We start from the raw sequence: 16,646 nt of genomic DNA on the forward strand, positions 1-16,646 counted from the left end.
AGAATTCATCTCGGTTGGTGCAGGCCAGTTGTAATGATTATTTTTCTCACACGTACAGGCCCACTGGGACGGGTTGACCGGACGGATAAATTTCAACAGAACCAACGGCTTGAGGACAGATTTCGATCTGGATGTGATCAGCCTGAAGGAAGAAGGCTTGGAAAAGGTAACTCTGCTTTCAATGTATATTTCACATGTCAGTAGTTGTGTACCTGCTGCTTCATAGGCACAGATACACTACCCACCAACACACTCGCTTACTGCCAAAAAATCTAAATCCCCCCCCACACACAGAGAGCCTTCAAGCAAACCGTGACCTCCTAGTTCTCTTCTGCATGCGGCTGAACCGCCAATGAATAATTTATCCCATTAATAATAAAGCCCTCAGTGGCCCTTTAGCCTCATGAAAGCTGAATTAAACAGGTGATTTGCAATTACAAACTACAGGCCTGGTGTTTTCTGAAGTACTTCGTTTTTTTATGGTTAAATATGCATGTCTTTACTCTGCGATCTTGTTTTGAGCCGATGCTTCTCAAGAGGATACTCTGCAGTAAATGAGACTGTTTTGAGAAATGAGATGCTGATGCTCATCACTTCTTCTGTTTTAGCAATTCCCTCTTTATATTTTTTCTGATCTCTCAAAGCTTTATAGTAGGCACAACACTTCCTGCAGGTCTAAATCATGGTCCATTGGCTAAAGAACTCAGACAACATTCCTCAAGATGAGGTGATGTTTCATTGATTCTGTCAGTGCATGATTACTGACCATGTATGTCAGGCACATTGGTTGGGGCCCTAGACTTCCAAAGCCCCAGCAATTAGACACATGAATATACAGTATATCATCTCTTTGGTTCAACTGTTTTAATGTGTCTACATACAGTATACTGGAGCCCAATATCTCATAGAGCCCATCACCTCTTCTCATTCAGCCAGTCATCTCAGTTCTTTTGTGATTATGCTTTTTTTGCAGATTGGCACATGGGATTCTGTGAGCGGTTTAAACATGACGGAAAACCAGAAGGGGAAAACAACGAATGTGACGGACTCTCTCTCCAACAGATCTCTGGTGGTGTCCACTATACTGGTAAATAAAAATTAAAAGCATCTACTTGCTTAACTTTGATCATTAGTGATAATGTAGCCCCATCATTTGTAAAATTATACGGAAGAGCAGGGGTTATAAATTGTTTAAAACTCAAAATTGGGTCACGTGTCTCTTCTGGGTAGAAACACAACTGAATATAGCATTGCTACTCTGAAATATAGTTGTTGGTTATGTGCATGTGTTCTTTGTATTCTATAGTATTTGAAACATACATCCCATACACTGCTGTGATATCATCCCCCAAAACACCATATTATTCCTCAAAAGACAAATCTTTATTTCTTCCTTTACCTTCTTTTGTCAAACTTCTGTGATATTTGAAGCCAAAGGCAGCTCACTAGTGTCAGATCATACTGAATGGCGGAGTTTGTGCTTTGAGGCTCTTCCATCCATTCCGGTCTCTCACCACCAATCAAGATAGCAGCTTTGTTCTTGTCATCTTCTTAGATGTAGCTATTGATGAACCGAAGAAAACTATATTTTTGTAGACGAATTATGTAAGAAATCAAGTTACATATATTATATGGCTTTGTGTGTTTAGGAATTGTCAATTAAAGCGCAGACAGAAGTGATGGGAAACAATGACTTTTAATAAAATAGAAAAACCCTCAAAGAGGCAAACCAAACAATACATACACAAAACAAAAACTTCCCACAAGGGGGCAAAACAAAGAAAGTCCAGATGACAAAATAATAAGTCCACAAAACATGTCACGGCAAAATAGGAACAAGATATTTCTCTAGGTGAATACTTCACACGGACTGAGGACGACCAATAACAAACCGGCAAGGGACAGATAACACTAGGGCCTTAAATGGGGAAAACTAACGATGGATAATGACACTGGACAGGTAAGGGGAATGAAACACTAAGAGCTAGATATGGGAAACAAGGGGCGGGAACAAGGCATGAGGCAGGGGAACACTTGCTGCAAAGTCACAACATTGGCCACGTGTTTCCACACAGAACACAAACACAAAATACATGATACTGTCACAACCCTGTCCACAGAACTAGAAAACTCCCGACAAGGGCAGGATCATGGCAGTAATAGTAAAGAGATACAGACATGAGGATACAATTGTGGTTGACAAGGTTTTATTCAGATAATACAGAGATAACACAATGCAGCCAGCAGACTCGATGCAAACAAGAGTAATCGCAGGGAGCCAGCAGACGAGTGTAATTCCAGGGAGCCAGCCGACTTGATGCAGACGATAGTAATTCTAGGGGGCAGGCAGACTAGAGTAATTCCAGGGAGCCAACAGACGAGATGTAGACTATGCAGAATAATTCTAGGATGGTGTTGTCAGCCCGAGGGAGGTGAGGTCTGACTGCCGCATGCTGAGAAACTCTGGGCACACACTGGAGGGAGAGGAAACGCCTGGAGCGCGAGCCTATGCCCGCCTCTCCTCTGCTCCATAGCCCTCCCAGTCCTCTAGGTATTGGGACCCCCTGCTGCACCAACGTACGCCGAGTAGTCTCCTGACCGAATAGGTAGGAGCGCCATGATAATCTATACAGGGTGCAGAGAGCCATCGTTCTTCTGAACGAAGAAGAACCCCGCACCAGCAGGGGAGGAGGAGTGGAAGATGAGCCCAGACTGGAAGGTATCACGTATGTAACGGTCCATAGTCTCTCTTTCGGGAATGGATAGGCGACCCCTAGGCGGAGAAGTGCCCGGGTTGAAATCAATGGCGCAGTCGTAGGGGCCATGCAGAGGCAGAGTGGTGGCTAGAATCTTGCTGAAGACCGCCCCAAGATTGTGGTACTCTACCGGAACTCCGGTCAGGTTGCTGGGGTCCACCTGCAGAAGACAAGAAACAGAGACAGGAGAGCAAGCAGAACCCAAACAAGACACATGACATGACGGGCTCCAGGCCACAACAGAACTGTGCACCCAATATATGTGAGAATTGTGATTTACAAACCACGAATGCCCCAAAATAACTAACTAAAATAAATAACTCTTCTCGTTCTGCTCTCGTTCTGCTTTTCCCTGCTTGCTCTTCTGTCTTGTCTCATCTATTGAGAGACTCTCTCTGCACTGCTCTGCAATTGAAAATTATGGATCTGATCAACTGGTCTCTCAACGCAATTGACACCATCTTCTCGACGGGAAGCTTGGGTTTGGGGAACCTGACTGCCCTGACGGAACGTTCGCAGCCGGCAACACGATGGACGCATGGGAGAGATGGTGGATCTTGTGTCTGGCAGGTCTTTCCGTGGAGGACATTGAAGATATCTACCTATTCGGAACCATGATAACAGGTCTTCTGCTGGTTGGATTTGCCCTGGGTTATCGAGGAATTCAGAAAACGGGAACAGCTGTCCAAAGTCTCTCAAGGCTGCCCGTCATGATGGAAGTAGTGGGGAGAGCGGTCAGCACTGAAACTGAGACTATTAACCGCAATATCTATCATGGAGAAGCTCACGACTTTGCAAAGAAAAATGTATGTTGTTGGAGACCAAAATGTACAAAGAGAGTAGCCGTGGAACTGCAATGCAGTTTCTCGCCCCAAGACTAAACAATCGCAATCTTATCTTTTTCGACTCCCCTGTATCAGCCTCGGCCAAGGCTGCTGCTGGAAATCAACCCTGTGTAGAACACTGCGGTGAGACGCTCTTGCGTCCCTCCCCCATTCTACTGATTACAAACTATCACACACACATATGCCAAACTCGACTGAGGCGGTCTCCCATCCCCAGATCCCTCGCCTCCAACGCTTTGAACCGCCAGCCTGACAAGTGGGTCTGCGACCAGCACCGTCATGGCTGCAGGACCGGATGGCTGCTTGCCGGAGCTGGATTACTTCCCCTGTTGCAAGTCTTGTCTATGGTGTATTGTGGGCTTGTTTTTCTCCTCACCTTCCCCATGTATGCTGTATTTTTCTTCTTACTACATTTCGTTACACTGTACTTGTATATGTGTAATGACAATAAAGTTGAATCCAATGGCGGTCCGAACCCTGTCTCAAATGAGAGAGGTGCCGCTTCATATCCTCGGGTCGAGGCATCGCTACTTACTGCATCCAAGCACTGCGCCTGGGGTCAGCTCCTGCTGAATCCATGTTGATGGTGTGTTTGTTCTGTCAGGGATACAGACACAAGGATTCAATTGCAGGTTTTATTCAGAACCACCCAGACAGAGAGATCTAACAATACAGAAAAGAAAACTTAGTTAGACGAGTGTAATTCCAGGGCTGGTGGGGTATGGCTGGACCGGTGGGGAGGGTGTTTGTTGGCCTGAAGAAGGTCATGTCTGACTGCCTCATGCTGAGAAACCCTCCCAGGGTGCTAGGCCCATGCCGGGGGGAGAGGAAATGCCTGAAGCGCGAGTTCCCACAGGCGGGCGAAACACTCCAGAGCAGACCCGGGACCTGACACCATGTGCTAACACAAAAATATATTTTCTGATAACTCTTATTGCTTACTTTCACGTGCTTCCTCAATTATTTGAGTTTCCTCCACAAAATAAAAAAATAACCAGCTGAAACCTGGCAGAAATTTGATCACTTTGTTGTTGCAACAATCTGATGATGAACTCATTGCCGTCAAATGATGCAATGGTTTAAAATAGAAATATAATCACAGTCACAATCACAATTTCCCTTTAACAGAAAATTATTAAAATGTTAGAGATGTTTTTCCTCTAGTGACTTTGAAGGACATTATTTACTTAGCAGGTAAATTACTAAGTTAATAATGTTAATTTTATATAATAATCAAGTAATTTAAAGCAATTGTACTTGATCTAGCTGGATTTAAAACTCTAACAAATGCAGATTGGTATATACCAAAAAACTGTACTTACTCGTACATTCACACGTAGTCTGTAAAGGGTCGACCTTTCATCCCAATAGCGGCTGCGCCCTCCGGAGGTCCATTTGTTGACCGCATACATCATCGAGGTTGTCTCATTTCAATTAAAAACATTCTAAAATTAACAATTATTTCTCCTAAAAAGTAATCTGTACCCGCCAGATCCCTACGCTCTGCAAACGGCCGACGCCTTGTAGTGCCATCCCAAAAGGGGAAAAAATGACTCACATACCTTGTCCACATTCTGTTCCACATTTGCAAAATGATCTGCTGCTGCTACAAGATCAGAAAAAAAATCAATGTTATCATTCTAGTTTTATTCCTACATTGAAATTAAGTAACGGTTGGCTTACTGAAATAAAACATGAAATTATAAACCTTGATGATGTATGCGCCCAACAAATGCAACCTCCTGAGGAACCAGCCTTCGAATTGAGACGCAGCTAGCTAGTGTCTTCATCTTCTTGAGCTCTACGGACTTTATGAGGATGAGCCACTTCACAGATAGTTTCACATGCATGGATAGCCGTTGGAATGCCAATGAATTTGAACAATCATAACTTTGTCTCGAGGATGATGGTATTCCTGCACCATAACGGTTGGAAGCTTCACATGACTGTTGTAGCTTTCCCAATATGGTAGACTACATCATGTTTTGCGTCGCCTTCTGCTTCCTAGATTGGTCGACCTCCTCAATTCGGGGGTTGCCAATGGTTATAGGTACTCAGCTGGGAGTATATCCAACATGCATGATCTTATTTTTTCAACCGCTGATTCTGAGCCTGATCTTCACAGACTAAGCCATTGTCTTAATCACAATCCTAATGGTTAGAGCGTTGGGCTTGTGATCAGAAGGTTGCCGGTTCTAAACTCAGTGCCAGCAGGTCATGACTGAAGTGCCCTTGAGCAAGGCACCTTATCCCTGATTGCTCTGCAGTAATGTGCCACTGTATAAAACTACTTGTAAGTCGCCTTGGATAAAAGCGTCTGCCAAATGAATAAATGTAAGTCCAAGTCTGCTAAACTGCTCCATCTGTCCCCATGGAAGGCTTGGGAAAGCTTTGCTAAAGTAAATGAAATATATCGAGAGCCACTGCTGATATTCCATCTGCTCCATGATGGTTCGTAGGATAAATATTTGCTTGCTGCAGGATCTTCCTACACGGATTCCGGCTTGATCCTTACGAAGCCGCGCATCAACGGCTTGGTGCAAACGTTGTAGGCGGACCAAGAAAAGCACTTTCCATGGCACGCACAGCAGGGTGAATCCAGCCAGGGTTATCTTCTTGTTAGCCCAATAAATAGTCGAGCCGTCTTGCCTCCATTCTCCCGAATGTCTCGCAACATCCCTCCTCCACCCCGAACCCACACCACTAGCCTGTTTCAACTCAGCACTCATTTTCTACCAGGTTCAGGCACACAATGGGCCTCGGGGCCTCTCCCCGGTCAAGGGACAGGTGTTCTGAGTTCGGGGGGTATCACCGATCTTGGAGCCCTTGCTCTGGGACAGCAGGCCAAATACGCATACTATCCGTGAGGCAAACTCGTGAACTATTAGCTCGGCAACAGCCTCGAAGCTATTTTGTAGTTCAATTTGAAAAGGGCAGCTCAATTTGAATCCTTGAGTTTTGCGACATCAAACGGACGTGGGTGACAAGCTTGGGCATTCAGGGTATGTGTTTTCCAGTGATCGTCACATTTGCTTGCGGATCATCAGGTGGGTGAAATAAGTGTTACTGACTAAAAGAGCATTGTTACGCATAAGGATATGAGCTGCTCACTGTTGTCACGAGTGCTATCTTTGAAGGGACAAGTCAGACGCCTCTTGTGTGCTCAGAATTGTGGCCATAGAAAAGTTTTACTTTCTCATTGTTAACCAGTTGACCACTACCTATCCAGCAAACTTCACATTATCCAACATCAATCAAACTCCTGAAGGAGTTGGGCCAGTGCGGCTGCTTGATAGAGGGTACGGATATTTTAATCCAGGTGATTTCCTTTAACTAACCAACCAACTTTCTGACACAGACAAAGTGCAACCACACTGAACCAAGTTATCTTATGCATCTTTTTTAACCATGTCTTTTTTGTCTGTTTTTTAAATAAATCAGGCCATGTACGTAAAGTGACAGTATTTTTATATTTATATTTTTTTCCTGTGTCACCCCTATAAAAAATCTATATGACTATTTTATTTGCTCTAAGTGGCTAATCAGAGCACATTAATGCTACAAATGCCAGTCGCCCGAGTTAGGCTGCAGGATCAAAGCTGTCAAGAATGAAAGTGAAGAAAAGGCACTGAATAAATGTGAGAGGAGCGGTATGCTGAAGAGGGGAATGTCAGCCCTTACATGAAAGTTTAATGCCCTCAGGTTTGCCTCTGAAGTCTTCACTGTACCACTGCTGAAAGGAAACTTTATTTATTATAAATAAACTGTGAGAAAATGCTCCAGGTTTGTTTCAGATTGAGAGACTGTTATAAGAACCTAAACTCTCATTACAGTGTTTGTCAGGCACTGTGTTGATATTCCTCAATTATTCTAAACTTTTGCCTCTCACTAAACTTCGGCAGTTAACATACAGAATTGATCCATGCTTTAGATCAATTCAAAATTCAGTGTGCAGTCTATTTTTAGTTGTTGTAAATGTAGGCTGTTTAGGAAATGTATGACTAAAGTGTAAGCATTAACACAAAATGATTGCGTGATAGTAACATACCTGGCGGCATTCGTGGACAGGTGGCAGAAAGCAAGTGTGTGACATGACACAGTGGACTGATGTAGCATTACCTTTACACAAAATCTAATCTTGCCTCAAAATTGTTTTCTTCCGTTTAACTAAATGTTTTATAGTGCTTAACATATTTCTACATATTTCCCTGGTCCTATCCACAGTAATTCATTTTTGTTTTACTATTTGTTATCATCATTCTTTTCTCTTAATGTTCTTTCTCTGTGTTCATTTTGTGTTCTAAATTAAAATAAGCTTCGGCTTTCTCTTAAAGACGGCCTTTTTCTTAGTTATTTTAATTATTTATGGTGTACCTTCCAACATAATGTGATTAATAGCCAAATGTTGTCATCCGTATCCTGCACAATGTACAGTATATTGTCAAAGATTTCAACCAGATGTCTGGAGTAAAAATATTTAAGAATATTCATGAGAAAGTAAGTCAGTGTCTTTTCTGTTACGAAGTTGAAATCTATTTTAATTAGGAGGCGGGTAAAGGAAGGTGACTTAGCCTTCAGGGGCTGTATCTCCTCCATCTGCTGAATAGATTATTGTTTTAATTGCTATTGTTGCAGCAATATCTGCTGTTTCTGTTTCTCATCTTTTTTTACCCTGAGAAAACTGTAAAGCATTTCTTGACCCTCAAGCCCTTTGTTTTGCACAGTAGGAAAAAACTTTGTGAGGTCCATTGAAAGAAGATCATTTTATGACATGATATCTTTACAATTATTGTTTCAATTAAAAAATAAATATGCTTTTTGAGGGAAAGCTACTCAAGTTTCAATAGGTTTGTTGACATTAGCACTGCAAAACATAAATCATTTCCATATACTGCTTATCAAGGGTGCTTTATAATGCTGAAATAGTATGTTTTTACCAATATTAATCAAAGACCTCCTTGTAAAAATTAAATGTACCTCCTGCTGAAAAAAAGACTTTTCAAAGTACACTTCAAAGCATTCCAGTTATTAGGATTTATATTTTTTGTGGGTAGCTGTCCTACACATGAGCCATGCAGCATCTTGACCTTGACTGCTTTTCTTTTGGGCATGCATACACAAACACAGACACTGATGCAACTACTGTCTCTCTTTTTCTCTCTTCTCATCTCAAAAAGACATTTTCAGCAAGTAATACAAAGGCTAAACTTAGGGGCCCCCATTGAATGTATTTGTACTAAACTTTACTGTGACCACTGACTTTTAAAAACACCATATAGCAAGTTAAAATAACTCAAATATATCTCAAGTCCCTGAATTCAGGGGAATTCTGTTTCATAGGCTTTACAGTATGTCTAGCTGCTTTTAAAGCAAGAATCATCGTTAAGACTAATTTAAACTAATTGAAAGACCATTTGAGAAATTAAATTGCATTTGCGCTTTCAATTTCCATTTACGAGTGTTGAATTGTCAATGTCTCTCACCAGAGTAGGATGGATATTTCACCCACCGCTCATCGGGCTGTGCATGCCGGTAGACGTTGCAGCTCTATAAAGGAAACCCAGTTGACACTGAAATCACTGGAAAACAAAAAACAAACGGGGAAGACGGCAACCAAAGAGTGTTTAGCTTCAAGGAAAGTCAAAGGACTACACATGTTTGAAAATCTTATCAAATTTTAGGATTCAGTTCAAGAAAGTCTCTCCAGCTGTGTTGCCATGGAAATATGCACATCTACAAACAATTCTCATAGGCACGGAAGGCTTGTTTGACTGAGCTCTTGGCCAATGAAAATCTAGCGGCCTGAGGAATGTGCATTCGGTGACTGTGAGCTGCAGCAAAGGCAGTGCAGACGGAGATGAAAACAACACAGGGCTCCTCACAACCTTTTTCTTGTTTGATCAACAAAGGTTGCAGCTTAAGCACCAAGAGCAACACATTACTAAATGTAAAGGACAAAATGTAGTTTGCAGTATTCTACATGATTTGGAGATTCTTCATTTACATTTTCTTTGACAGAGCATGTAAGTTATGGTACAATATTAGGATGTCATGCGTGGTGGTCAGGGCATTGACATGGATTTGCCAAAGTGTTTGTAGCGCATTGTTACAAGATCTCTAGGGTGTTTTGGCTAGTCGCTAGGTCTGCTAAGGTTGCTAACTGTAATGCCTACTGTCCCAAAAAGCCACATAGTTCTGTTATTTTGCATCTTTTTCATGAAATTCGCACTCCTTAGTGTTTTATCAACAATCTGAGTGGGTTCATTTAAACAAAGTACAGTAATTTGAGAAAATCTTAGTATTGCATCTCTTTTTATTTTAATGACAGCAAAACTCGAGCTGATGATCCATGACATCCCAGCAGGATTTCATTTCAGAATGTGTTAAAGAACATCTTGTGTGATGCATTGGAAGCAAGAATATCTTCAAGCCTTATAAAATATGTCCACGTGACTCATACCCCTCAAGTGTTCTGAGGCCAAATTTGTTCAAATTCTCAAATGCAAGTTAATAGAAATAATGATTTACATTTATCACTATTTGTTGTCAAAAGATCTGTACATTACAATGTGCATGTTGTTCCATTCTTCAGTGTTAACGGTTTATACTAGATACAATGTCAAATGATGAACCAATTGAGAGAAGGCCGTAAAAGAGCCAAAATAATTATAACACTTAGTAGAGTGATGCATGGAGTAGAAATGGTGTTCTTATGCTGTGAGCGGGCTGTCTGTCATTGGTTCATTGGGGTTGTGAATATGCGGGCGGTAGGCAGCGTGGGGGCTGGAAAGTGCTTATCTCTCTCTGCTGCAGCTTGCTAGCACAACATCTTTCTTGCTGGTAGAGAAGGTTTCAGTTCCCAGAAGCTTCCTCCAGTGTAAACCCAATATCTAAACTCTTATTAGTTACATCAACTTACATTTGTCTCAAAAACCGTGAATTCGTTGCTCTGACATGCAATAGTTAACATGATCTGAAAACATCTGAAAAGGTGAATTTTATTAATGCACCATTTTGCTACTCAATGGTAAACGGCCTTTAAGTATTTACACTGTGATTCAACCGAGCACGGTCAAGTGCTTAGATACATAAATAAAACATTAAAACTAAGAGTAGAGCAACTACTTGGTTGTCTTTGTCTTATATGACATTTTCTATAAAGATTGTTTTAATGTACTTATTACTACAGGTACTGCATATTAAATATACCCTTCATAACTAGCAAACTATTTGTTTTCCCCGTAGGTCAGTTTTCATTCAATTATACAGCGGTATAGAGAGAGAGAGGGAGAGAGTCGACCATGGGTATGATTTTGACCCTGTATCTCAGCTCCGATAGTACAAACCTATTTATATTGTTCTCCAATGATGTTCATCCGGTAGCCTCGGAATGAGCGGTCATTGAGCTGCACTGCAACCGTTTCTTGTAAAAGACCATCTCAAAGTGTTTTTGTCAATCTGTGCTAGTGTATGCCCTGTAAATCCCTATCTGACACATCAGGGAATTTTCTGATAATCCCAGTCTTGTCCCTCCACAGGAAGAGCCCTATGTGATGTTCAAGAGGTCTGATAAGCCGCTGTATGGCAACGATCGTTTTGAGGGCTACTGTATCGACCTGCTGCGAGAGCTCGCCGCTATCCTGGGCTTCACTTATGAGGTGCGACTGGTGGAGGACGGCAAGTACGGTGCCCAGGAAGAGATCACGGGCCAGTGGAATGGGATGATCCGAGAACTAATGGACCACGTAAGTCCTCCCCAAAATAAATCCAAATAAAAATTGGGTGAATTCCGGGAACTCCACAATTAAATACATGCAGGGTAGACCAAAGATAGATGTCAGACTTTATGCTGCTTTTTCTTGAATTTCATTATCCTCAAATTCGTCTTTAATTTAAACTCATACTGCGTTCAGTGCAGATGCTTTGTTGAAATTCAGAGATTTACAGCGAAATGAAAAGGAGCTCTTAACTCAATTCAGAACCCGCTATCCTGACACGTTGCAGAAGGCCTTTGTCAAGATTATACAATTAAGGGAAATGTTTTCACTATAGATTAAAAACAGATATAAAAAATGAAATTAACAGTGTGTGTGAAGAGCAGATGGTACGAATAAGTGATGAAATAAACAACTCGAGTAGGCTACATTCTGCAGAGAGAACACAAAGTGAAAAATATGGTATGGCTTTTTCCCGCGTCAAGCTTATTAAATGCACACACTTTCACAAACACACACCCGTACACATGCAAACATGGCCTTTGACACCCTCATTAGACTACACGAAGATGGGAAGCACTTTCCACGGTTCAATTTCTCTTAGTCACTGCTCCTCAGCTGGTCATGGTCGGATCGCCTGACGTGTCAGCGGAGGATGTGTGTGATGCTGTAGCATTCCTACGCACACACACACACAAGATGAGAGCAGGACAGACTGTAATTGGTCTTGACAAGCTTTCAGAGCAGTCTGGAGTCTGCAGTTTGCCAGAACATTGATGTGCTTGAGATAAAAATATCTTGTCAAAGGAATTTAGAAGGAAAAGAAAGGTAGCGAGACAACATCTGCTCACTTCTGGCATTAATTTGCCCCCTCTGGGAATAATTACAGACAATCCAATCATTTAAGACAGAAGCCTTTATTTTGACTGAAATTATACTAACTCTCACTGTAAAAGTAGTGAAATTGAACCTAATGTCACGTTGGGCAGACTAAGCTCCTGTCAGTTTTCAGACATCAGCCTCTTCATAAGTGTTGGGTGATGCACTGAATGTACAGTACAGTCCAGACTGCAAAGCAACTTCAACTGCAACTTTCAGGTCACTTCACCCCTCCTTTTCGAAGCACTACGGTGGCTGACACACAACTCTTTGCTGGAGGAGATAACATATTTATGAAATCCGTTTAGAGCTACTGTAGAAACAACATATTGGATTTCACAGAAGGGGACCCCCGGCATATGTAGATAGAAATAGCTCATTCAATAGGTCATAAAAACATAACGCCTGATTATGTTAGGCCTTATATACCTCTGAAGACATTGTTATGTATATTATATATATCCTTGAAAATATATTTTTAATTTGTGTTTCCTACTAAAACCTCTAATGATTTAACGCTGAAATATAAGGTTAAATTGTATTAGATAGCAACGATTATGTCTGTAATGTATGTAGGTATGGTATGTTAGAAGGTATTGTTTAATGATTTATTCGCATTAATTTCCACTTGGCAAGTACAAACAAAAGTATTGTCAAGAGGCTTTTTTAAAGTAAAAAAAGTAATACATGAGAATAACCTGCACTACTAAAAAAGGTGCTAGAAAAGGTTCTTTGATGCCATCGAAGAACGTTTTGGTTCCATTAAGAGCCTTTGACATCCTAACATCATTATAAAAAGGTAAGAAAGAGATGGAACCTTTGACTGAATGGTTCTTTGTGGAACCAAAATGGTTCTTCTATGGCATCGCTGTGAAGAACCCTCTAAGCACCTTTAATTTTAAGTGTGCTTGCCTAAAGGAATAAACAAATGATTCAAATGTTAAAACCTTGGTCACGCCATAAGCCTCATTTATGTAACGGTATTGTTGCATTTAGTTCAGTAATGACTTTATGGATAATTTACCTAGAACTTCACTGTGCTTGCGTTTCAGACTAGAATATTGACATTTTAGTGTACTGTGAATTTGTTTTCTAATTTACAGATAATGGTCAAATACTGACACATTAAACAGTTGCATCGGTTCTTTGGCTATGAATATAATTTATGTGTACAAAAATATTTTTTCAAATCAGAAGCACAGAATACAAAGTACACCAGCATATACCAGCAGACACACGTCATCTCTCTCTCTGACGCAGACCTCATTGAAACCTCTAACCCCTCTCATTTTCCCTCTTTCATAACTGCTTGTTTCATTTTTTTAGTCTAGTTGAGAAGCTGAGAGAGTGGATTTGGTTGAGTTGAGCCAGTAAATCATGAAAAGCTTTAGTAAGTGCTGAAACAGTAGCAGGTAAATCAAGAGAGAGAGAGAGAGAGAGAGAGAGAGCAAGTCCACAAGAGGGCTTTAAATTTCCTCTTAAACGCTGCGGGGCAGAGTGTGTGATGTGTAAAAGCCCTGTTTTCTTAATTTGATTTCCTCTAAATGCTTCTGCTCGCCCTGATTTACAGCCTATCGCTCTTTTCCCTCTGCGTTATTTGTTGGCAGAAAGCTGATCTTGCAGTGGCACCCCTGGCCATCACATACGTGCGGGAGAAGGTCATCGACTTTTCCAAGCCCTTCATGACGCTGGGGATAAGTATACTGTACCGCAAGCCCAACGGCACCAACCCGGGGGTGTTCTCCTTTCTCAACCCCCTCTCCCCCGACATCTGGATGTATATTCTGCTCGCTTACTTGGGTGTCAGTTGTGTGCTGTTTGTCATAGCCAGGTAACATGCCAGCCACTTATATAGACATAACCCCACATCATAACCTCATGTCATTAATATCTTTATCAACTGAAGTGGTTTCAGATTAATAGTTTATCCAAAAATGACAATTCTGTCCTTGTTTTGTTCCAAATCCACGTGGCTTGCGTCCAAGAGACGATTTTGTTTAATCAAGAAATTGATTAAATCATTAATTGTTTAACCATTTCTGTAGTAAATCAGCTTATTTGCACGGTAAAAATTGTAAATAAAAATAATAAGTTACCCGTTTACCTCAAAATCTTGAATAAAAATATTAGTTTGCATCATGTATTGAACCAACAAAATACGCCAAATGTTTTTTACATTGGGTACTTTGGACAGAGACACTTTTATGCAAAACAAAGTGTCTTAAAGATACTGTACATTTTATCAGTATGTGTGCTCCCTGTGAATTGAACCTATGACATTTAAGATGCTAAATCAATGCTCTACCATTTAACCATAGGAACACAAAGTTGACAAAAGAGCACATTCATTACAGTTTCAGTTTTCTTATTAATGTTGGATTACAGACCCAGTCCCTATTCACTTTTTTAAATACTATTTGAAGAATCAACATCAAAGAAGAAATAAAATGGTTTGGTAAATGTTCACCTCTGGGTGAAGAATTGTTTTAGTCCTAAATACCATTCTCGCACTATATGAAGAGACCTGATGTTTTTTTTTTTGTCTTTTGCTGAAAGCTTTTTGATAAATGAAATTCCTGCAGGTTTAAATAGCATATAGTAAAGAGTTAAGACTCTTTCATCAAAATAAAGAGATAAAGAAACCGGCACACACACAAGGCTTGCTTTTCTCTACCTGTCTTAACACAGATAGCTACAGTATGCACGTCACATCGGAAAATGCGCTACAGCACAAACTACAAAAGCACAGATGCAAAATCACAGTTTCAAGACAGTGTGTACGGGGAAAAGACAAAAGATAGGAATGCAAAGAGTGTTTGTTCAAGCGTGTGTATGCGTGAGAATGAGGCAATTTCTCTGGTCTGAAAGCAACCTCCCCCATTTCTTGTTGTTCCTGCTGTCTACAGTTTGTGTACGATTCTTTTCAGATTGGATTTTTCCACATCCTGCTTCAAATGTTTTTGGGAAACTGAGATTCTAGAAATAGACATTGGAGACCAGAGCCTCGTGTTATCAGCACCCGTGAATAGGAATAGCTCATGACATTTAGGATTTGCTCTATGGTTTAAGATTGACCAAAAATCTGTCACCGTTTTACCCTCCTGATGTATAATGCCTTTATTTCAAGAGCATGTTGAATGTAAGACTAAACATATTTCTCACACTATTGGATTACATTTTTTCATACATGCATGTGCATATCATGTGGATCTTTAGGGTTATGTTTTTCTCATTTCTTCATATAAAAATATGAGGCCAGAATGTTTCTCTTTCAGTGTTTCTCAGAGAGCGGTTTATACAGTAGGTGTTCGAAACCACATAATCACATGATAAATGACGACCTACTCTAATGTAAGTAATGTGTACGTGTATATTGCTTTTCTTGTTCAGATATTGCTTTTGCGCTTCAAACAATGTTCTTTCTTTCAAATCCTTCTAGCAAAGCGCTCAAAATAAGCATTTATCATGATTTACTCTGCCCTAGATTAGGTGAAATTGAATTTTAACAGCATAAACTGGTGTTTAAGAGTTTATGCAAGCACACTGTGTTGTTTCAATGAGTAGACTAATCATACCTTAATGGATTGCCATAATGCAAATGCTTGAAAAGCATTTATGTACATTTTAATAGCACAGAACAAGTCAGGGTTGTAGATTTGACTGGTTTACATTTGAAGCGGGCTGAGGTGAAATCTAAAGAAAAGGTTTTGTTAACCCTAACATTCTTGGGTTGACCCCCATCGTCGGGGCTAACCCCAGAGTTTTATGGTTAATGCACTTGTGTTTTATAAATGTTACTGGCAATATGATCACACAAGATTTTAACAAGCTACAACTGCCATCTAAGTTGGTTCAGAATATGCACCTTTATAACCACACTAATGTTAATGTTGGGTAAGTGTTTAACCTTTCCATTTTTCAAACTGGAGCGCAGCATGCTTCCACAGAAACACACACCTGAGAAGATAATGCGAAATGTGTTTATGTGTTTGTCTCCCTGTATACACATTTCTTTGTGTGTGCACGTGTGAATGCTTTTTGTGTGTGCACTATAAAGTGAGGATATGCAGCAAACCTGTCTGCTTGCGTGTGTGTGTGAGAGAGAGAAAGACAGAGCGAGAGAGATCACAGGGTGACATAATGGGGACTGGTGGAGGTTTCCTAAGGCTTATTCTCACCATGCAGTATTTAGAAACCTTCCTTCTGGGCACAGTATGAAAGTCAAATATTTATCCTCTTCCCAAGAATCTGTAATGCATATCGCCATTGTTGTTGTTGCTCTCCCCCTCCTGCCCCCCATTTCTCCTCTTTTCTGTGAAAGCAGGTGATGAAACAGCCGAGGAAGACTCGATTTTAAATGAATCACACAGATTCGGGTTTACGTCTCTTACCGCAAAGCAAGCATGAGGGAGACACTTTGAATCGCATGCAGTCAATAGTAATATCCGGAT

At 40.8% G+C, this 16,646-nt stretch overlaps 1 protein-coding gene across 1 annotated transcript in view; it reads left to right on the plus strand.

The window, feature by feature from the left end:
- Nucleotides 1-16,646, plus strand: part of grik2 (glutamate receptor, ionotropic, kainate 2) — a 130,805-nt gene that overhangs the window by 78,940 nt on the left and 35,219 nt on the right. The window contains exons 8-11 of the mRNA XM_079468568.1: nucleotides 59-166; nucleotides 974-1,087; nucleotides 11,140-11,346; nucleotides 13,803-14,026. Coding sequence (XP_079324694.1) covers nucleotides 59-166; nucleotides 974-1,087; nucleotides 11,140-11,346; nucleotides 13,803-14,026 — 653 coding nt within the window. The remainder of the gene's footprint in view (nucleotides 1-58; nucleotides 167-973; nucleotides 1,088-11,139; nucleotides 11,347-13,802; nucleotides 14,027-16,646) is intronic.

The sequence above is a fragment of the Barbatula barbatula genome (genome assembly GCF_947034865.1).
Source record: "Barbatula barbatula genome assembly, chromosome: 12".
NCBI classification, from domain to species: Eukaryota; Metazoa; Chordata; class Actinopteri; order Cypriniformes; family Nemacheilidae; genus Barbatula; species Barbatula barbatula.